The following is a 23,661-nucleotide window of genomic DNA, read 5'->3' as shown; positions in this document are numbered from 1 at the left end:
GCATTTTATTTTTGTAAATATAGAGATAGAAGCTACTGTTTTAGCAAGAATGTCCCCACACCAGAAACCGTATGTCAGCAAACATCTGGTGGTAATGGTCATCACAGAGAAGCACAGAGAACAGATTTTCTTTTATAGCATCAATTTCCACTTTTCTCTTTCACCAGCCATTAAAAGTGTGACTTGCCACATTTATGTAGGGGAATTCTTCAGTTTTGGGCATAAAAATAAACAGTGCCCACCCCCTTTTTTAACCACTAGATCCCAGCTGTATCCTGTCAGTCCCAATTGCAGTCAAAGTGATATTCTCCTTTATAGTTTTCTCCTCAGATATTTTATCTGAGTCTTGAATGTCAACATTTGAGCTGAGTTAGATCACAGAATAGCACAGTTTGTTTTTACCCTTCAGCCATGAGTAGGAAACAAGGCTTGAAGGGCTCAAGGGAGCCGAGAAAAACCTCTAAAAAGTCACAGTTTGAGCTAGTTAGCGCAACAGCTCACTCACACCCTCCTGTGAATGGATCTCAGGGTCATGAATGGTGAGCTGCATCAGTCAGAGTAACCAACTGTCTAAGAGCTGAAACACGGTGAGTACACAGTAAAATACCACGATATCTATTTTATGATTTTTTAAACTGGAACCTGGATTTAATCAACAGTACTGATAAGGTTTTTGGCGAAGAACCATGACAGAGGCAGAAGAAACTGATCCCTGAAGGATTCTGAATCTCTAATGATGAAACAGACAGTGATAAGAGTCCCATATTGTAGGGTTCAACTGAAAGGTTAATACAGTAGCATGTGTTTAAAGGTGGCTTAGCTTTAACAGAAAGAATAAAGAATACGTTAATTTATTTCTTTATTAGTTAACAAGTTTAATGACTTCTGGTTATAGCTTCATAAATACAGAACCAATAAATACTTTTAAGAATCACAGTCTATAAGAAACAAACCAGTTTCTTCACCAGTAGACAATTAAAGGAGTGACAAAGCAAGAAAAATGTTTATTTTACATTGAATAAATAATACATGCTGTTTATAACAATGTCGTGATGTGGAAGCAAAGCAAATTTCAGGTCCGTGTTCTCTTTAAAATTCTACTCATAACTATCCCAAACATGCTGATAGATGCCATGTGAAATTAAATCATCTTTCATAAGGTGGCCATGACTAATTTATGGGCCTAATTAGAGCAAGTTAACACAATATTAAGTTATTTATGTTGCGTCTCTTACACAGTGTAATGAAATCTTGCGTAATGAGCTGCCCCTGACTGAAACAGCTATGGAGCAAAAACACGAGAGAAACAGAGTGACATATTTAGCAGTGTGAGGGAATGAAAGAGCTGTGATGGAGAAAGGAGGAGAAGAATTTCCCACGCGAGCCTTTGTTACTGAGGTCTTTTCCTATGACACTCTGTATTTTGGTGTTTTATGCAGGGGTGCATTTGTAAAGGATCTCAGGATATCAAATGACATGTTAGCTTTTTGTTTTACTCTAACCACATCTGGATCTGGTAGATCCAGCTGCCTTCCCCTCAGCTCCCTTAACTTCTGCTTTTTCAGTGATGACTTTTGTCTCCCTAAATATTTACAAAATAATGATGACCCTGTGTCTGCTGCAATATATTAATAATATGTCTTTAATAATATATATAATTTAAAAAATATATTCTTTTTATCCTTTTGCTTACTTATAGTTTCAGACTATCACCCCTTTGCAACACATTGAGTTTAATTAGTTTGCTAATAATAAAAAAAACACCCAACAGATTAGAAGCAAAACTCACAATAGGTCACACAAAAGTTATAATATATATACAAATGAATATAATTGACTGATTTAATGATCCCCTACTTAAGTCCATACAACGGCTACCTGAGTGGAGCCTTCCTATAACTGCCCACTGGGCGGCTAAGCTCCACCTCTCATTTGGCCAGACAGGCCTTGACCCCATAGAGTGCTGGAGCCTCAAATTAATAACAGACCAGTGCCACATCTTTATAGAGCAGCACACCTTTAAAGTCGGACTACAGGAAGCTTAGCTGTCATTCAAACCACAGATCTGAAAAGTTTACAAGAGAGTTGGCCATAGTTAAATTATGTTTTACTGTCATGTATGTATTCACTCACTGGTCACTTTATTAAATACACCTTGCAAGTACAGAGTTAGACTCCCGTTTCCTTCAGAAATGCCATAATTCTTCGAGGCGTAGATTTAACAAGGTGCTGGAAACACTCCTCAGAGATTTTGGTTCATGTTGGTGTGGGCCAAAATCGTTTTGTTGTTCTGGTCAGCAGGGTAGGCTGTGGCTCAGCCGACACGAAGGGTCCAAAAGTGTCCCAGGAAAATATCCCTCACACCATTACAGTGCCAGCAGCCTGAACCGTTGATATAAGGCAGGATTTATGGATGCTTTAAATTTATGCTAAATTCTCACTGTTGTATCTTTGTATTCCTGTCAACTCAAAGCACTCTGAGCAGTCTCCTTTGACCTCTTGCATTAACAAGGTGTTTTCATCCAGAAAACTGCTGCTCCCTGGATATTTTCTCCTTTTAAGCTTCAGGGTGAAGATGATTGTTCTTGAAAATCCCCGTAGATCAGCAGCATCTGAAATACTCTGGTATCAGCCACCATGCCACGTTCAAAGTCACTTAAAACACCAGTCTTTCTCATACTGATGCTTGTTCTGAAATGAAATTAGTGGAACAGGTGTACCTAATAAAGTGACTGGTGGATTACATTTATCAGATAGATAGATAGATTCATTACACATACATATATATAGATATATATTTTTATCATGCCAGCTTTACTGACACAGGGGAACTCAGAGAACATGTACAGCAATTAAAGAACCAAAATGCTGAAAAAAAAGGAAAATTGAATAATGAAAAACTAGAAGTGAAAGTTAATGAAATGCACAGATTTTTCTCTGCCAGGACTTTCAAAAAGTTTTTCTTTTCATACATGAAAGCCAGCTGAAAAAGAATACATAATGTACATGATTTGAAATTATGTATCAGCAAACTTCTCTCCTCCTGGAGCTGTATACTTCCTGAATTCATGAGTCAGCACTCCAGTAGTTGACCTAGATAACACCAAACCCAAGAGATAACAAAGATAGACAGCACTGATGACCAATGTACTTAAAAAATCTCACCAAGAGAGACAAACAGAACCAGAATACAGAAAAGTTCCTTCAAAAAGCTTTAAGATGCCTTTACAAATAGAATTTTATTTAAATTCATTTAAAGTTTACCAATAATCAAAATAGTCAGTTTAAAAGTATTCAAATCTTTGGAAGTCATTATAGCTTACATAAAGTCTGCATATAGTTTGCACACCTGGGTGTCACGTTTTGCTGGGCAACTCCTGTCAAGCTCCGTAAGACTGGATGTGCTACAGATGGCCATCGCACTGCAGTACTGTCATGGCTGATTACTTTGGTTCACTGTTGTGCCGAAAGGTGAAACATCACTCCAATCTCAGGTCATGTCCGTCCTGGAACAGAGCGTCTTCAAAGATAATGCATTCCCTGCACCCATCGCGCAGGTTCTGCTCTGCAGTCTGCATGCTTCGATCTGTATTGCATTTAAGCATTCCTATAAGCATCATTATGGCGTGAAGCTGCCACCATTGTGCTTTAATTTACATTTACTGGGATTTGCCAGACATAGTATTTGGAGTTTTGTCCAGATAGTTCAGACTTTAACTCATCACATTAAATTACTTTTTTCCTCTCATGTTCTCAGAGTCCTTTAAATGCAGTTTGACAAACTCCCAGCAGCCCAGGTCTCTTCTACGGAACCAATTTGGTTGGAAAAATTGCCTTTTTTAGTAAATGAAAATTACACTTGTAAGAGGTTAAGCGTGCAAAAGTGAGGGGATCTAATTTTTATCTTGAAGTGACTGCAGGCTGTGGAGTGAGCAAGCAATGCATTCCTTAGTAACATGCAAATGAGATCTTTTTTTTTTCCAGCAATGACTGGGTACAAATTAAAATTACATACAGTATATTCTGGTAGGGCTCCTTTACTTTGACATTTTTGGTGTTGGCAGGCATGATGATGAAGGATTTCAGTTTCATCTCCAAGCATTTGGTGGACAGATGTGATTGCTTGGTGCAGGGACTAGGGGGCTTGAGGGAAATTGTTAGGTTAAATCTAGAGAAACACACTTTGTGGTGAGTCTGTGTTATTGACAGGATGGGTGTCTTTTTTTTTTTTTGTATGACCTGGTTTTGTCTAGTGTATTACTGCAGCTTTCAATTCAGCTCAGAGAAATTTGTCAGTAAATACCTCAAAACTCTTGGCCGCCAGCTTCTCGAACTAAAATATTTATTTATTCTTAGAACCAGGGGCCTGAGAGCGGTAAATATTATTTTCTGTGTGCCGATAGCACACAAATAGCATCGCTGATAGCATCCTTTATTTCCTCACTTGTTAAATACAGAAAATTGGACTTTTGGGGTAAAGATGCCATGTTTCACTTTACAAAACTGAAAAAACACAAAAACCAAGTCTATAACTGGTGATAAAAAAAAAAGCTAAGGGACGAAAGCTAATTGTTTATACAGCATGTAAACCATTTACTTAATAGTGTGGGTCATTCTCCATAAGCCAAAAGCATAGTGCCTTTAACCCTCATTCTCTTTGCTCCTCTTTTTTTCTCTTGTCTCCCTTCATTCATTCTCTTCCCCCAAGGAGCCTTTATATTACATTATGTCTTCATTCCTTACTTGTTTCCAGTCAGACAGACAGTGATTCATTTATTATGGTCCAATACATTCCAATAACAGTGATAAGTATTGTAATGAAGTGAGCTGGGACTGGGCCTAATGCTTTTTACAGTCATATTACAGCTACAGGGAATCGGTGCAGCATGTGAGAGCTGCTAAGCTCTCACAGGCCAACACTGCCTGCAGAGACAAGGGTTATAAGGTGGTGAAGACTGGATCATCTGTTGAAAAACATCAGAGGGAATTTTGCTGGTGAATGTAAAGCATCAAATCCCATCCACTCAGATGTCTGCGGATGTTCACTTGTCGACTGTCAAGCCAGCAGGTATGAACAGTCATTCAGGATTAGAGCAACAATCCATTATTCAGGCAGCTGATGTGAATTCTTCAAAACTTTTCAGTGGTGACCTTATTTGCACATCTGCTGCTGCACTTCAGTACTGCTGCCCCCTGTGGTGAGTAAAAAAAAAACAAAAAAACTTTCAGTTGTGCTGGAAAAGTTTATTGAGAGATCTAGAAACTCAAGCAGTTTTTCTGTCCAGGGTAAATAAGGTGATTTTTTTCTCTCTCAGAAATATCACTTTAATGACCTAAAGGAATGCAAAGAGCCTCTCCCAGGCCTACTCGCTTGTCACTAACTTACTGTGACAAATGGGGGTGGGGTTACTTAAAGGGGACAACAGCTGAGGAGCATCAGTCTATTTTTGCTGTCCCTTCATTTAAGTCTCACAGAAGGAGGTGTAATCTCCACGTGGTGCCTGAAAATTAGATAAATTTTCAGTGGAACTTGATACGGAATATGGAACCACAACAGAGGATCTCCCAATTGAGCAAGCTGCAGTTCAGCTTCTGCTTCAGTGTCCTTGAAAAAGTTGTGACACATCAGATGGATTAGAATAAGATGTAGATCCTAACCCAAATGTGTACATCAGAGACAGCCTAAGGGCACAGGAGCCAATGAAGAGACAGAGGTCATGTCTTCTGTGTAATTTTTGGTTATCATGGGTGCGTTTAATGGTTCGGTGAGGGTAATATGGTATTCTATGTGCTCAGACTTTTTTCATTGCCCAATATATTTGATTAATATTACATTAAATTTAGTTAAATACAGAAGTTTACTATTTTTTTCACCAGAATAATCTTCTGGCAGAGTGGAGAAGCCATCTTAATGACAATAGGTCAAAGTCATATTTACTATAATATAGTAATAAGGAGGCTCAGATGGATACCTCATAGTTTGTTTCTTTAGACTCTATCCTATTAATGAGCTTATTTTTGATGTCAGATCAAATGACAATATTTACTGTTCACAACTTCCACATTTCTGCAGCTTAAATTTAAAAACTGTTCAGACAGTAAGATTATATGAAATAAGTAAAAGCCAGAAGCCCTCTCGAAATTAAAATTATATAGAAAAAATGCCCTAAGTTAAACTTCTTAGAGAAGTTATAAGAGCCTTTATCCGACATAAGAGTTTGAAAATGAGATTTGGCGTTATTTTCTGACAGCTACACGCATTTGAGAGGAGCAGCAGCCCGAACGCGGTAACTTGTTACCTCTGGGTTTCCAGAGAAAGCCCCTCCTTGGATGGACCCTTCTCCCCGAGCGTCACTCGGTGCACTTCAGTCCAGTCCCCCTTTCCAAATACACATCCACTGTCCCATACACAAACACACGCTCGCACACATTCACACAGCGCCAGACGCTTATGCAAATAGTCCGCTTGCCGCTCCTGCCGCTCTACTTTTGTAGAGACGCATGAAGAACTCTGGATGTTGTTAACGTACTTTAAAAAAAAAAGTTTTGTGGAGTTGGAAAAAAAGTGATATCACTTTTCAGGATTTTCTTGGCTCTCTTCTAAGGTGATAACTTTCTTGGGAATTCACTCCAAGTATCGGACCTGATGGGCGGATAAACTGCATAAATTTGCTTTTAAATTTCCGAACCGTGCAGCTGGATTAAAGTCAGCCTTTGATGGTTAAAATGAATAATTCCATTAAATGATTAACTCCCCCGGACCGAAGGATTTCAAGGTATGTTGTGAAACGCGGTAAAAGAATCTATTTATCTCCAATGCTTCTTGCTCATCAGCATGATTTACTTAAATTTTAACTATAGGTCGAAAAGCTTTCTCATGTTTAGCTCTATAGTTGGTCTGTTGAATTTAAATGTTTGGCGTTTTTATGTTAATTTTGCGATCGGGTGAGAGTAACAGAGCGAGCGAGGGAGAGGGCGGGAGTATTTCTAGCCTCCTAATGCGCCCTTTGACTTAAACCTTCATTCATATATCGCATCAGCCACACCGCTAACTACTTAAGCACACGCATGCGCGTCTGTATGTCTCATACTTAAATATCTCACCTTTAAGACAGGTGCGCTGTTCCAGCATGGCTCTGTGGCTTGAGTATAAGTAAAAGTGTGAGGAGTAGCACTGTGGTCTCTACTTAAAAAAAAAGGAAAGAGGTTATTTTGACAGAAGTTGTTGGAGAAATTTTGGTGCTCTTTGCTTCTCTCCATTATTCCTGACTTCCTTTTCCTCTTTTGCAGTGATAGTGTACTGTCTCCTCTAGTAAATGAAAATGAATCGGGGAGTGAATGTGCTTGCGGCTTTACTGGCTCTCCTGATGCTGGCACTTGTTGTGCCCACGAGCAAGTCCTGCCCCAGGACCTGTAATTGTTACCAGGCCAATGAAGTCCACTGCACCTTCCGCTCACTGCTCGCTATACCTCCCGGTCTGCCTGCACACACAAGACGCATAAACTTAGGGTATGGAAACACACATACATCCAAAACAACAAAGTATGCTGCTCACACATATGTAACATATCAGAGATAACGAGCTAAAGCTTTTTTTGGGTGTTTTTTATTCTTTTTTTAAAATCAGTCAACACAGGAATTTTTTTTTAAAGTATACAGATGGTGTTTTGTTCTCTGGCAGGTTTAACAGCATCAGGAACCTCCATGACAGGTCTTTGGCTGGGTTAAGGAGGGTGGAGCTTCTGATGCTTCACAGCAATGACCTCCATCATCTTCCAGATGCAGCGTTCAGAGACATGAAATCGCTACAGGTAAACAGGAAGAGGAGAAAGACAATACTTCTGACCTTTCTCACTGGGGTTAGTGAATCTAATTAAACAGAGACCGGGCAATTTTATATATAAAACGCCAAATTACAACAAACAGTCGCCTCAACACCCCAATGGGTAGGAGACAACATTTTGTGACAGTGGAGATAAAAAGTTACGATACAGTAGACCAGTAACATCTGAAATACTTGTAATTAACACTCTTAATAACACTCTAACTATGAGAGATGAACATTAAAACCGCTTGTCAAAGAAGGTTTCTGTTACTGATAACGGCAGTAATGTATGATTATCAAGATAAATAGTATTTGTCAAAAAGGTTTGGTGTAATTTAGAAACGACGCTACACTGATAAATGTGCCCAAATCCTGCAGTCATACTATTAATACTAAACCGATTCATTAGCTAAAGCTCTGATCTGCAAAACTAATCTAGAATTAATCAATCAAAGCGAACAGTCATCATTTCGTAGATTCAAAACGTCAGCATTTTTTTCCTAATTTCTTTATAAGTGATGCATAATTTAGCAATCATCATTCGTTTCACTGCTTGGTGACAGGAAACACACTGGACATTTTAGAAGCAACCTGAGGGCAGAGTTAGCAGTCCGTGGGGAAGTGATATTACTCAACTAGCAATTGTTCCCTTCATCTCCCAGGCAGATGCTGATATATTTGCCATTCTGTGGTAATAGGATCCATATTTTCATGTGCTGACGTCTTCACATGCTTGATCCGTCAGCAGCTGGAACTCTTCCAGCTCAGTAGCCTCCCCAGAGGGCAGATTTAACGTAAGCCTCACAGAAACAAAATTCCACAACCTGATTTTCATGGTGTGCCTTCTTAAATTTCTGGTGGGATCTTCACACATGGCTGGAATAGCAATAGATTTCTTACAGTTTCCTTTTGGGGAAAGTGCTAAATTTTACATTTGGATAATGAGAAACCCCGCCAGTTCTAGGATATCCTTTTAGTTTGACCCGATGCACAGCATGAATATTTCATCTGGATATGCTGTCAGCAGTAGTTTTGTAAATGTTTTAACTATTTTCTAGAAATCTTTGCTTGTATTTTAAAAAAATTACTCAGGATCAGTTGTTTCTACTTGGATTTTTACACATCTCTTTATTCTCATGTTATAGACTCATGTTGCCAGCATGTGGTGTCCAGTAACCGACTTTTCTTTTCCTTTTAAATCAGCCTTAGATGTCTGTCCTAATCCTCCATTCCTTCTGCTCATTTCATTTCCTTTATTCCCACAGATACTAAAGCTAAGCTATAACAAGCTGAGAGAGATCTCTTCATCGCTGACCTTCTCTGGCCTGACCTCACTGCTCCGCCTGTATTTGGATCACAACCTCCTCCAGCACATCCACCCCCGGGCCCTGCTCCAGCTGCCTAGCCTCCGGCTGCTTCGTCTACAAGGAAACAGGCTGCATCAGCTGCACCCTCACACTCTATGCACATTGTCCCTACTGAATACATATTACTTTTCCACACTCAGGTGAGCTTGTACACTTCAAACATTCAATGTAATAATCAGTGCGAGGGAAATCTGGTTTTAAAAGTATAACCAGATTTAGTTCTGCTGGTAGTCCTGAGAGTGAGGGCAACACAGTAATTGTTAACTTAAATTCAGTCCAAGCAGCCATCTGCTTTGATTCAGACTCTGCTTTCCCTCTGTTTTCATATCAGTTTTTTCTTCTTCCCTTTCTTTAGACACCTGGACCTCTCCAACAACAGTCTAACCACCCTGCCCAAAGACGCTTTAGCAACAGCACCTCTGCTGGAAACTCTTATGCTGCAGGCTAATCCGTGGAGCTGTGACTGCAGGATGAACTGGTTTCTTTCTTGGACTCTGGCTCACCCAGGTGACTGCCATTCCTGAAAAAATCATTTGTTTACACTTATTGTTTTGTCTCTCTAACGTGTTCAGAAGAAGAAATAGATAAGGTGAGAAGGAACATTGGGAACGGACTGAGAAACAGAAGATTGTTTTGTTGATATTTCCACTTTATAAGCCGAGACCGAGAGCTGCATGCCAAAACCATTCATTTTAATGCATCTGGTTTTGTTATCTGAGAACCTTTGGCCACTACCGCCCTCCACCTGCTTTTTGTCACAAATTATTCATTGTTTCTCCCCATTATCTTCCAGTGTGTTTTGTGGCTGTTATTGAGATGTGAGAGAAAGCTAGGCCATGAAATGTGTCTCATTGATATGCCAGACTTAACTTGCCATGACTAATCCATGATGACAGCACTGATGTGTGTCCACTGAAATATAGGCTAATGATTCCTGTGTAGTAATGAAGTGATGCATATTTCTGATTTATGTGTAAATTAAGTAACCATACCTAATTAGTAAGAGATATAAAGTGTAATGAATGCTTAAAATATGCTGCCATGACTAATAAATGACTATCATATGCAGTTATATGTTGAAAGAGCTAAAACGTGCTATTGTGTATTTGCATAGCTGCTATGACATTAGATATGGTAAGGCTGTCTTTTGTGATATCATTTTCTCTGTTTCCCTCTTTCAATTAGGCTTGATGAAATGTCCTGGTGGCCCACAGTGTCCATTATGTACATCCCCCAATTCACTTCAAGGGCAGGGCTTGCTTGAACAGACTGCTTTAACGTGCAATTCACCAGTGATCCCGTCCCCAGGAAAAGAGGCACCTTTAGGGACAGAACCCAGTGAAATTAAATCAAGTGAGACCTTCAGAGAGCCCTTAGGCAGTGCCTCACTGGGTTTGTCTGACCAGCAAGGGTACAGTGTTGATCTGATTTGCAACATCACTCAATCATCCGACTCCCAAGATATTGCTCCTCCTCCAGATCTCTCCGTGTCCGCATCTTCTCCTCTTCCTCTCACTCTCTCGCTCTCTCTGGAGTGCCCCGTGGAGAGACAGAGCTATGAGAAACTTTGGAGGATTCTGGCTTACTACAGCGAGACTGCAGTTCGCCTCGAGAGGGAAATCATGCTGAGTAAATCCCCAGCGTTGGCCTACCGCTATAGGCAGGCAGCAGAGACAGATGGATATTATCACACTGGAGTCAAAGCTTCGGTTAAAGCCAGGCCTCAGTGGTTAATGCAGCCAGCTATTAGCATTCAGCTAAACAGAGCGCAGTCTAATGGACATAAGGTTCAGCTTATATACTCAACAAGAGTTTCTGCTCATCTTGACCCTACCTCTCAACTCTCATCATCCTCTGCTGCTTCTCACCCTTGGGTGCTGATTTCAACTAATCATACTACCACAGCACTGGCAGCAGTAGCAGGCAGTAAAGTACAGCTACCCTGCCCAATTCTCACTTCTGGCAACCCCAAAGCACAGTGGATTCTCCCAGATGGATCTGAACTCCTCTCCCCCTCCAGCACCCTAGATGGCAGGCTCCGGGCTTCAGGCTTTGTTTTACTGCTACAAAATGTACAACTGTCAGATGCTGGGATTTACTACTGCGTTGCCAGGGCTGGAAGGGACGTAGATGTTCTTCCTCTGCATTTGGCAGTGGAGGAGTCCTCTGTTCCGCATTTAGGAGAGCAAGTGGGGCCTCCTGTCACAGGGACAGTTGGAGAACCTGTCAGTTTGCCTTGCAGGATGTCTGGTTCACCAGAGCCTTATTTAAGCTGGATTTTGCCAAATGGAAATGTGGTACGCCGAGGAACTGCTGTGCCAGGTGGACTCACCATAGAAACAAATGGGAGTCTCTATCTGCCTAACCCCTCCCTGAGGGATGGTGGTCATTACCGCTGCACTGCAGTCAACCACTATGGTAGAGATGCTCTGTCAGTGCAGCTGATATTAAATTCACAGCATATCCCTGCACTTAGGACTTCGTTTCCCAGAGGACCACAGTCTGCTGCTGGCCGGTCAACCAGGATAAGAGCTCCTTTATTACGTGACATGAATGAAGGATCAGGGGACGGAGAGGAAGTGGAAGAGGCGACTGTTGGAAATAGAAAACGCCCAGTGTCGTCTCAGGGACCCCCAAACAGACGCTATCCGATTGGAAACCCACGAAGACGTGGGCCTGTAAGAGAAGGCTCCCGGAGACGAGGCGGTGCAGCTTTTTCATCCACAGACCAGAGAAGAAACCTCTTTGAGAACAAACGTAGAGTTAGCACAAGCAAAAAAAAGATAGATCCGCAGAAATGGGCTGACCTTTTGGCTAAGATACGTCAAAGGACTGCTCTCGCTAATCGTGGCCAACTTATCACAACAGAAAAGCCCACAGCGGCACCGGTCCAAGAAGCTGAAGACAGAGTCACAATAGAACACGAGGAAGATGATGATACAGATAGAGGTAGAGGTCAGGGAGCAGGAGTGGAAGCAGAAACTGAAGGGTCGTCTGTTGATGATATAGTTCTTCAGGAGGAAGAGTTACAGCCCATTCAACCTGTTAACACAGGAAGCCCGACAAAAACAGAGATAAAAACAGAGACTGAAACAGACTCTGAGACAGAAGAAGGTACAGAGAGGTCAACAGAAAAACAGACAGAGAATGAGACAGACACACTCAGGCAGGCAGAGATACCGGGTTCACAAACACAGACAGCAGCAAACCCAGTGACACGGAAAGAACCGGTCACATCTTATCCAGTGTCAGGAACAAATGAAATTGTCCCAGAACCAGTTGAAGGAGATGAGCGAGAAGTGAACCCCAATCCATCAAGAACGAGACCACAGAATCCCCGACAGCGGTTCTTCCCTAATTTGGTGCCAAACTCCCGCCCCCAAAGACCTCGGAACTCACACAGGAAGATTGGACAGCGGAGACGAATCATCAACAGGCCCAGGGTGCAACTTTTGACCCCAAACCAACGTCCCCTGGAACCCACAAACCCAATAACCCCTGCTGTGACACCTGACACCACTACAAATCAAATCAATATGTTGTCGCTGGTCTCAACAGCCACATCTGCGGAAATTTTGTCGACACAGAGAGACCATATTAAGACTGCTCCAAACGATGTTGCTCTGAATCTTTTTGACTCTGCTTCATCATCTTCCTCCCCCTCACAGACTCCCTCCCCCTCGTATACAAACAGATACACACCTACAGCTATAATGACTCACTCAGGCAAGAGACCAGACAGGGAAGAGATACCAGACAGTGAAGAGTCCACTCTTTTCAGCACACCAGCACCCACTCATTCTAATTTTGTCATTTCAGAAACACATGTGCCAGGCACACATACCTTAGCACACAGTATACACAAACACACAGAAACACAAACAGCCTTAGGTAAGCATATTGACACACCCCCAAACAAACACAGTGAAAAGCTGGGGAAGAATTTTGTGAGCATACTATATCAGTCTTCCTCTCCAGCAACTCACTCCTCCCTTGTTTCCTCAGTTTCCAGTGCAGCTACTGCAAAAACCATAACAAATCCTACAACTGCCCCTAAAAAGGTTTATTCTAATGCAAATGTCAGCAGCTCTAAAAGTACATCTTCTGCTATGACTAATGAGTACAAGCTTCCCACAACAACTGCAATTAATCCTAGGACTACAAGTTCCACCATATTTGCTAGGACTATTATTCCAACATCTAGCACTACCAGACATACTGCAAGTGCTTCTACCTCTGCTACACCTATTCTTACACCTACTACTCCCGCTACTATTCCTGTAGTTGAACTCTTTACCACTACAATAAACCCTAATAATAATGCTTTGATTTCTACTACTACTGATACTAGCACTACTACTAGTAGTTCTTCAAACTCATTCATTGTTACGTCCCGATTTCTTAACCCTCCATCTACTGCTACTGCTTCTACTACATCTGAAACTACTAAAACTACTACTACTACTACCACTACTCCAACATTTACAGTTTCAGCCAAAATTCCCTCAACTTCTAGGGCAGCTACGCCTAGCACACTTTCCAGTACCGCTGCAATAATGACATCAGCAAATACCAAAACATCATCCCGGGAGAGGCCAAGCATCGACCTAGCTGACCCCAGAGAGAGGCTTGCCTCTGGTGCTCCAAACCAGAGTCGGCCCCCCACTGACTGGAAAAACGCCGGCGCTAATTCAATTCCAGATTCACACAGCAGCAGGACTAACTGGTCCCCTTCATTCCCTGTGGCTCCTGGGGTGAGTCCAAATGAATTCAAATAACATTTCTATTTTATAGGTAGTGCTACCCAAAATGGGCTTTAAGGCAAGCACACACATACACACACACACACACACACTACAAAGAGAATAACAGCCAAACTAGGACCACCATTTGTTCTTTTCTAGTGTTAATTCAATTGCAAATTAATGTTTCCCCATTTTTACTTGCTTTTAGTCATTTAGTAATTTATGCAGTGGGTAATTTCTTTAAGTGCACTTTTAAATGTAATTTGCAGTTTATATACACACAACTCACATTAACATTTCTTTACCAAGTGAGTGCCTCTGATGCTCCAAACCAGAGTTGGCTGACCCAGAAAAAAAACAACACACACACACACACACACACACACACACACACACACACACACACACACACACACACACACACACACACACTACACCCAACTCTGCAAGCCCTTGGGGCAAAATCTAGATCTCCAAACAGTCTAATCTCTATCCACATGACCTGCAATTAAAATTAAAGGATGTTTATGACAATTCTCCAATTTCATGGATTCTCCAGAGCTCTGTCAGAGATCTAAAGAAAAAAACAAAATTAAAAACACGTGTTCCACAATCAATAGCATTATGTGTTGTTATGCATTATGTGAGTCTAATCCCATGGGATTTAAAGTAATCAATTGTTAATTAATTTACAGGCCTTGTTGGCAAGCCTCAGTAGATTAAAAATCTCGGTCCACCAACAAAAACTCTAAGTCTGAGATCACTGTGAAGCTATATTATATATCTTATTCCACAATATCACTATTTAATTAAAAAAAGAGCAATAAGAAACATTTTACAAACTGGCAGTTTTTAATTAGCCCCTGTGAATCAGACTTTTCATGCTGATTCATAACTTCACAAATGTGTTTTAATTTGCCTGCTTGCTGTAGGTTGTTGGAAGTCCTCCAGTCACTGGCTATTTAGTTAAGAAAATGAAACTCAATGGCCAACCTAATTCAGGCCAACATAATGAAACATTTTAAACTTGTAAAGTTTAAAATGTTTCATTAGTGAATCCCAGATATCTTTAAAGGTTTGAATATTTTAAAGGAGTCAAATTCATTATCCTGTGATTTAATGTGCTCTTGTAGGCTCCAGTCGTGAGATCCAGACCAAGGATTGCAGACCCGCACGTCAGGACAGTGTCATTCCCAGCAGAGAGCACTGCCAGGCTGACTTGTGAAGCTAACGGAGAACCAAAACCCACCATCACGTGGATTAAAGTCGCCACAGGTGTGCACACTGCAGCATGCATTTATTCTAACATACCTTAAACAAAACACCCTGAGCTATGTCAATGTGTAATCCAGTTTACCGCCACTTTAAATCTGTTGCATAAACTCAAATCATGGAACAGGCTTCATGTTTATTCTTTTAATTTTGCTGGAAAACGCAGCAGTGCTTATTTCGCATTCACCAGTTTATTGCATATGTGCATGTCTGTATAGTATGGTCTAAAATCTATTGATTTTGCATTTAAAGCAGAGTAATTAAAGGTTTACACTCTGAGGTCACTAATGCTAAAGGAAATAAGCCTCAGCTTTAATATGTGCTATGAATGAATACAAACACATTTTACTGTGATGAAAAAAACCCCATTAACAACCAGCATATACACTGGCATGGACACAATAGGCTTTTCTCTAGCTTGCCATGTGGGAAAGACATCGCAAGCAAGTAATGGAACATTTTGTGCACTGCATCGCTGACTTTACTTCATGCTGTGCCATTTGGTGTGCCCCCGTTCCTCCTTTCCTCTCTGTCTCTTTCTCACCCTCTTAACGTTTTTCCTCACTCTCTTTGCTCGTTGCTGCTCTTTGTGTGCGTGTGTCTGTCTTACTCTCTTGCTGTATGTCTTTCACTCAGGAGCGGTGATGTCAGTCCACTCCAGAGCTCAGCGTTTTGAGGTCCTGTCAAATGGCACCCTTGTTATCCAGAATATTCAGCTGCAGGACAGGGGCACATACATCTGCAGTGCACAAAGCATGCTGGGTCGTGATAGGTGAGGTTACTGATATATGTTATGCATACAGTATGGTTGTGTAATGACAACAGGGCATAGTATTTTAATATTAATGACATCAGCCTACAGTAATGTGCAATTAAATTACTCAGCATAATGTATATTGTGGTGCAGTTATGCTTGTTGAGTCTGTTGTTATAACAGCAAACAGTGACATATGCAGTAATGCCAACCTGTATATATAAAGTATGATTTGGTGCCTCTTATATGATTTCTGATAGAGTCATGCATTGTGTGTTTGCCTTTGCATATTTCATAAATTGAGGGTTTTTTTTGCCCGTCTTCTTCATGGCAGGTTGCTAACGACCCTGGAAGTTTGGACTCGCCCCCCTCGTATGCAGCTGGCTAGTTACAGAGAAGCCACCATTCATCAGGGCGGAGAAGTGCACTTGGAGTGCCAAGCGGATGGTGTTCCCGCCCCTCTGCTCTCATGGGTTCTGCCAGATCGTTCTGTCATGACATCCGCTGGCCCCTCCACCAGTCGAATCAGCGTGGACACGAATGGAACTCTTCATATCTCAGTAACTTTACCCAGTGACCGAGGAGTGTATCGCTGCGTGGCCTCCAACTCAGCTGGTGCTGCCAGCACCTCTGTGCGTGTACACGTGTCCTCATTACCTCCGGTGATACAGCAACCCAGAGAGGAACACCTGCTCTTGTCTCCGGGGAGGCCAGTTTATGCTCACTGCTCAGCCCGAGGTGCCCCTCCACCAACTCTCCGCTGGCGAATCCCAGATGGGACCCTTGTTCGCCCATCCCAGTTTCTCCACGGCAACCTCTTTGTCTTGACCAATGGGACACTGCATATTCGAAAAGTCGGGCCAAAGGATTCTGGGAGCTATGAGTGCACAGCAAGTAATGCTGTGGGGACCGATAAGAGAACAGTGAAGTTAAAAATTGAAGGGGGAGCAGAAGGAGAAAGAAGACAGGGAGAAGTAAGTCATAAAGGAGTAAAAGCTGTTGCTACTGAAAGGCCACCTTCTTCATCACTCATTAATGACACAGGTCTGAGTATCTCTAACCAGCCCTCAAACCCATTTAGCTCCCCTAAATCTCCCTCGGAAAAATCCAAGACGTCGCTCACCTCAAGCTCTTCTCACTCCTCATCTAACCCTTACCGGTCCTCGAACTCATCACCTAAATTTAATAAAACAGTCACTGCCTCCCACACACACTTTACCAGTGTCAAAAAAACAAATTCTTCTTCCCTTTCCCCACCCTCCACGGGGTCAATAAATAAGAATAAAGTCTCACCCAGTATAACCAACACAAGAGTTGCTTCCCCTACAGACAGGAGAGCATCTACTGTTTTGAATCCCTTGCTCCTCTCCCCTTTTAGCAAAGCCCGTATTATTTCTACATCACCATCTAGTTCTACTGTCCCACAAGGGGGGATTTTACAGCTTCACTGCTCCGTAACTGGCAACCCAACCCCTATCATTATCTGGAGGACCCCCAGCAGGAAGCTAGTGGACCAGCACTTAAGGTACTGGGAATGTCCACATTTGTATCACTACATATGTTGTTGATTTTAATAGTACTTCATCTAATTTAATTATCTACGTTTGAATGAAAGTTTTGACCGGCGTTTGAAGGTGCATCCTAACGGTACCTTGTCAGTCCAAGCTGTAACGGAGAAGGATGCTGGAGACTACCTGTGCATTGCACGGAACAAGGTCGCAGATGATTATCGCCTCCTGCGTGTTATGGTAGCTGCGAAACCCGCCACGATTGAACCAAAACAACTGCTCACTCAGATGGTGTCAGTCGGGAAACCACTGAAGGTGAGCAGAAAAACAGAAATGTAATTAAATTGCAATTCTCAGCCGCTTCTGATGCAAAGTTTGTTTGATAAATGCACACAAGCGATTAATATTTTATTTCCAGTCTGTGTTTCTCACTCAATTTTATTTGAATCTGGGTTGTTATTAAGTTGTAGTGTTTGCACTGCATATTTCCCGTGAAATAATTAAATTCATTCATTAATTTGATGCTGTGTTGTTTAAAATATCTGGCAAGAAATGTCTAAATCTGAACTGTCCCTCTCTTATATAAGTTTACTGTTGAGTTTTAGTGCTTAGAGTTATTTTGTGCCAGGGTTGGTATATTTGAGTCCTAAAGTTCAGGTTTTAAGCTGGGATCTAAAAATGTTTTATATTATTTGGGTCAAAAAAGAAAGAAAAACCTGCCGACGCATAAATGTGCAGCTATGAATCATCAGCAGTGTTTTCCAGCAGAAAATAAAGCACACATCAATATTTAAAGGCTTGGTGAAAAATAATGTCAAGAAGAAAAAAAACGAAGCAAGTGTGGGATTTTTAAAAATAATTATTTTAATTTAAAGATTTATGAGCTGTGTTTTAGTGTGAGTGTGAAATTTGTAGTGGCTTAGATGTGTTTTAGAGTGCAGCATGTAGTTATTATTTATCATTTATAATGTTTCTTACGACTTCAGCTTTCATCCCAAACAAAAAGTCAACAACCTTTTAAATCATGCATCACTGGAACACTGATCCTCTGCAGGTGGACTGCCAGGCATCAGGGCTGCCTGACCCAGCTGTCCACTGGACCTTACCAGATGGAACCATGGTGAACAGCGTGTTGCATGGGGAAGACAGAGGAGGCCGAGAACAACGACTAACAGTGTTCAGCAATGGGACGTTACTGGTTCCAGCAGTAAGCGCTGGAGAAGGAGGAGAGTATACGTGTTATGCTGAGAATCAAGGCGGCCACGACACCATGAAGGTAAGACAAGTAATTTCTTCATCATTTTAATTAAATGTCTTTGTCATGAGCTGCATGAGTTGTGAGTGCTTTCAAACTGAAGCTTTTACACAACTAAAAACACTAAACAATTCAATCATCTGTTCACCCCTTCAAGGTCAAAGTAAAGGTTATGATGACATCTGTTCCAACTTTTACTGATGACAGAAGCTACCATGTCATGAAAGTACGCCAGGGAGCAACGGCCCGAATTCCGTGCCGAGCCACAGGAAACCCTACCCCTACAGTGACGTGGTTCAACCCTGCAAACCGTGTTATCCCACGAAGTTTAGGATCTGGTTATTATTTTGAACGAGTAGTGGTGGTTTCAAATGGCACTCTGGAGGTGCGCGTAGCTCAAAAGATCGACACGGGAAACTATACGTGCCAAGCAAGCAACTCAGCTGGGGAGAGGAGCAGGGTGGTCAGGCTTGAGGTGGAGACGCCTACCTATGGATTGCGTGGCCGAGTGGAAGGTGGAGGTTGGAGCAATAACAGTGGAACTGACACCAGATCAGGGGACAACATTAACAATGGGGGGATAATCCGCTATGGATTGTCTGGAATCACAGACAAGCTGCATAACAACAGCAGCAGCAATGACAACGATAATGAGAGGATAAGAAACATTGTACCAAGCAGTGGTGTTAATTTGGCAATCAGTAGCTCTAATCCTGTCCTTAAGAATGATAGTCAAAATGGATTTAACGGGCTTGTGAGTGGAATTACAACAAAACTAAGCAGTAGCGTAATCAGCGTGGGGGTGAACCGTGCTAGGAATGTAAGCACTAAAGCAGATAATACTGGAATTAATATGAATAGACCCAGTATTATACACAACAGCAACAGTGTAGGTAACAGTCGCAGCACAGTTAGAGAAGGTAGTGCTGAGAGAAATCCTGCACGGAATATCAATGAAGTCATTGCAGGAAAGGCTAGTAATGACGCTAATACGAGCGGAGAAAATGGCAGGTTAAGTGGTAATTCGAGAAATGCTGGAGGCTTTAGTAGCACTGTGTCTAATAAAGCAGTTGGGACAAGCACACACAGAGGGGATGATTTTAATAGGAGCGGTAATCTAGGAAGGACCGACAGCAGAAATGGTGGTGAGTTAAGTAGTAATACTGATGCTAAAAACTCCCCCAACACAGTACTGGGTGTAGCAACGGCGGTGAAGCAGCAAGCAGTTAAAGGTCAAACTATTTTTTTGCCATGCCCTTCCCAAAATTCCCGTCAGTCGCGTCTGTTCTGGCTTCTGCCTGGGAATGGCATGTTGCCATCTCCCTACTATGGCAGTCGTCTTACTGTGCACCGAAATGGTACCTTAGAGCTGCGGGGTGTTCGAGGGAGTGATGGTGGTGTCTTGGTTTGTGTAGTGAGAAGTGAGAAAGGAGAGACAACAATGCGGGTGGAGCTGGAGGTGTCAGACCGGCAGGAGGAGGTCAGATCTCCACACAGGGTAGAAAGGGTTGGTTTAACAAAGGTGCCGCTCTCAAGAGGGTTAGTGGAATCAGAGCAGTCTTTAAGCTCAAAGCCGGCGTCACCTGTGCTTTACCCAAGAATCTCAGTTACTGAAAAGCCTCGGCAAAGTGCAGTGAGATTGCCTGCACCACCTCACCCAGTTGGCCCCCCATCCTCAACTGGCACTGCCTCAGCGCCCACTGTGATCACCCAAACAGCCTCTCTTGTGAGCATCATTAATGGAGAGACCCTTCACCTGCCTTGCCCTGCTTCTCAAACACCTGGCTTTACCCGCGGCTCATTCACATGGACCATGCCCAGTGGCAAGGTGCTGTCCCAGGGTGAGAGTGGTGATTCAGGCCGTTACTTAGTCCAAGAGGATGGAGCATTAACAGTGCAGCAGGCCTCTGTGTTCGACCGTGGCACCTACACCTGCAGATCCACGAGTTATGACTCTTCCTCAGTTTCAGTGATCACAGTTCCTGTTATTGTCATCGCCTACCCTCCGCGCATCACAACAGGCCCCTCCCCTGTGACCTACACCCGCCCCGGTGTCGCTGTGGAACTGCCCTGCCTGACCATAGCAACACCCCGGGCGACAGTTACCTGGGAAACACCAGACCTGATGCAGCTGAAGGTCATGGCTCAGCCTCGCATTTATGGAAACCGCTATCTTAGCCCTCAGGGTTCTTTAGTGATACAAAAACCGACAAGCATGGATACAGGATTTTACAAATGCACCGCCAAAAATGTGATAGGGGTGGACACCAAGGCAACCTACCTGCATGTTATATAACCGGATGAGATGACAATACACGCATACACAATGTCATGTAATAGAAGCACAGAGACTTCACTTCTTTGTACTGGTGTATAACCTGTTTGAGTGCTTACACTCTGTGTCCCTGATGCCCAAAGAAACTGCAAACCCCTGTGTGGGAGATACTGATAACTCTCAGAAAGGACACATTGCTGATATACAGTTTATGTCTCATTTATGTATTTGAGGTTTTGAATCAGGGGTTGAAAAACAAGTACAATGTTTCATGCAGGTGGTCTACACATTTGGTGTCTCACTGGTGTAAATCCTGTTTTTAATTAGTGCTCATTTCATCATTGTGGCAAAAATGCTGCATTTTTTCCTGCAGAAATGGTCTTGTTTCTCCACCGTGTGCTAAAATGTAAGAAAGGGGGAATAAGAGCAAAATGAATTGTTCACCAATACAATAACATCTTTTCTTTCTGTGTTTATTTGTAAAATGTAAAAACATTTTCAACCCTCGTGTGAAAGATCAAAATGCGCTATATCCATTTAACACCGGCTCATTATTTAGCTTTATTACTTTACATTTCTGCTCTAACACTGAACAACAATGTACTGCACAATGTAGTATAGCAATTTCACACTATGCACTGTGGCCCTCGGCCTTTTTAGACATGACCTTACCAAGGTGCATGTTAGCAAATGGATTGGACATTAAAAAGTCTTTAAACCAGCTGACTCTCTAGTCCAAAAACTGTGCAACATCCATTTTGCTCCAGTTTGCATTGATAATAACACAGGTTAGTTCACTGCTAGTGAGTCGCCCTCCTTTGAGTGGTTGGGCTGAAACCATTGGAGCATTTCCAGTAGCGAGAGTACAGCTGATGTAAGCCGTCTTTATCTCTGTGCTACATGTGATAAACAGCAACTTTTTTGCAATTTATATGTTAAACCGCTTATCTACCGATAATGTTCTGCCAGTGACGCCACACAGCATCGCACAACATGTCAGTTTTTCCTTCACAACTGTTTCCATTCACATAGGTACTAATGTAATGTCACATAATATCATTGTGTTTCATCTGTTGTATATTTTAAAAAATGTTCTTCTTGGGTTTAAAAATGTCATTTTAAAATGTTGTATTTTCATGTGCTAACTAGGTTGGATTTGTTGTGGTGGTCTATATGTAACAAACCAGGAAAAAGAAACGTATTTGGCACCATTATTTGCACTGAACTGCTTTCGTTAAAGCGTTCACAGGCATGTTGATGGAGGGCTTCAGTGTTATGATCTACTCGAAAAAGCAGATTCTTCAGGACTTTGTACTCACCTTCTGATTCCATTACATTTTCACAGCAATAATGGAGCCGAACATACGGTACAAAACATTTATGTTTCAACAAAAGCCAGTTTTTGAAGAGTAATGTTCAGGATTATTGTGATATTAACTACTGTATAGATGTCTGTCGGTACAAGCACCTGTCTTACGCCTGTGCACAAAGCCAGGAGGTCATAGTTATATGTAGTCACTTAATCATTTTTTAAAAATATTGTCCTTAAATTATTTGCCTTGTACAAACTCTGTTGTTAGACGGTCTTAAAGGGAGAATTATTATTAAATATGAATATGTTTGAAGTCTCACTTGCCAGTGATGAATGCTTCCTAGACTTTTAACACCTTCATTTTATAAATAAAAATGGGGAAAAATGAAATGTCAGTGGTTGAGTTTTGTTCTGAAAAGCAGCATGGTGCAGATAAAAGTGCTAGTTTTTGGAGTTAGAAGGAAAAAAGAAAACACCTCGTGGGAGGGTGGGAGCGCAGAAGGAAACTTTTCCTTGAGTGTATGATGAGAACAGAAACTCCTTATCCGTGGCTCAGCTGTCAGACGAGGAAATGGGGTCTTAACAGTAGATGAGACACATGTTGATGACATCATATTCGCCTCTCTGGGAAATGCAATAAAACTCCCAACAGCCTGCAGAGCAGCTCCACACGCCACCATGCATGAGCTCACACCTGGTGTTTACACTGGGAGTCCAGTAAATAGGCGATGAATACTCTTGATTAATCCTGACCTTATGTACTGTATATACGAGCAGTGTGACCGTGCACTATATTGGCCATTAGTATAAAAAAAAAATATTGGCAGGCAGCTAGAGTAAGGGAAAGCGAAGGAGTGCGAGCAAAATACCTCTGAACTGCTGCCAATGCCAAAACTGACGAAAATGCTGCACCAAGTAATTACTGCATGTTTTTTTTCTCTGGGCTGTCAACACAGCGTTCACACCATACTTACAGTATTTAGACTATTTTCACCTTTTTCAGCTGTGCACCACTTCTGCGTTTCTGTTTTGCATCGTGCTGTGAGGCAAAGGTTTATATCAACGCCACTCTCAAACCACAGTTTGAAAAAGTTTTTTTTTTTTTTTTGCTTGCATGTTGCCATTTTTAATTTATATAATTTAGCAAGTGTAAAGTCACAGCACAGGACATGTAACACAGTCTAGCACTATCCCTAGCCCTTGAGGCTAAGGCAACCCCATTTGGTTACTTTAGCACTCCTACATAGTCCACCAGTTGGCCCAGGGCAAATTTTTTTTATATATCTTATTTTTCATGACACAGGATTGTTAAGCCGTGGTTACGAGTTAAATCAGGTCCACCTTTAT

General features: G+C 41.9%; 1 protein-coding gene across 1 annotated transcript; it reads left to right on the top strand.

The window, feature by feature from the left end:
• The first annotated feature begins 6,413 nt into the window (after nt 1-6,413).
• On the top strand, nt 6,414-22,704 carry LOC120731109 (matrix-remodeling-associated protein 5-like). The gene is made up of 12 exons (XM_040027921.1): nt 6,414-6,776; nt 7,291-7,510; nt 7,683-7,812; nt 9,092-9,333; nt 9,549-9,700; nt 10,379-13,947; nt 15,072-15,213; nt 15,847-15,982; nt 16,299-17,489; nt 17,580-17,787; nt 18,527-18,748; nt 18,885-22,704. The coding sequence occupies exons 2-12, from the start codon at nt 7,317-7,319 to the stop codon at nt 21,021-21,023; spliced, it is 8,325 nt and encodes a 2,774-aa protein (XP_039883855.1). The 5' UTR covers nt 6,414-6,776; nt 7,291-7,316; the 3' UTR covers nt 21,024-22,704.
• Nucleotides 22,705-23,661: the final 957 nt, after the last annotated feature.

The sequence above is a fragment of the Simochromis diagramma genome, unplaced genomic scaffold (assembly GCF_900408965.1).
Source record: "Simochromis diagramma unplaced genomic scaffold, fSimDia1.1 OVJJ01000343.1, whole genome shotgun sequence".
NCBI classification, from domain to species: Eukaryota; Metazoa; Chordata; class Actinopteri; order Cichliformes; family Cichlidae; genus Simochromis; species Simochromis diagramma.
The sequence above is the reverse complement of the archived record's forward strand: the minus strand, read 5'-3'. Positions and strand labels throughout refer to the sequence as shown.

Bases quoted from the DNA above. Each gene is read 5' to 3' on its own strand.
- LOC120731109 (XM_040027921.1), top strand. From the start codon at position 7,317: ATGAAAATGAATCGGGGAGTGAATGTGCTTGCGGCTTTACTGGCTCTC. The intron at 7,511-7,682 runs GTATGGAAACAC...GTTCTCTGGCAG, and splicing joins ACAAGACGCATAAACTTAGG to GTTTAACAGCATCAGGAACC. The intron at 17,490-17,579 runs GTACTGGGAATG...TTTGAATGAAAG, and splicing joins CTAGTGGACCAGCACTTAAG to TTTTGACCGGCGTTTGAAGG.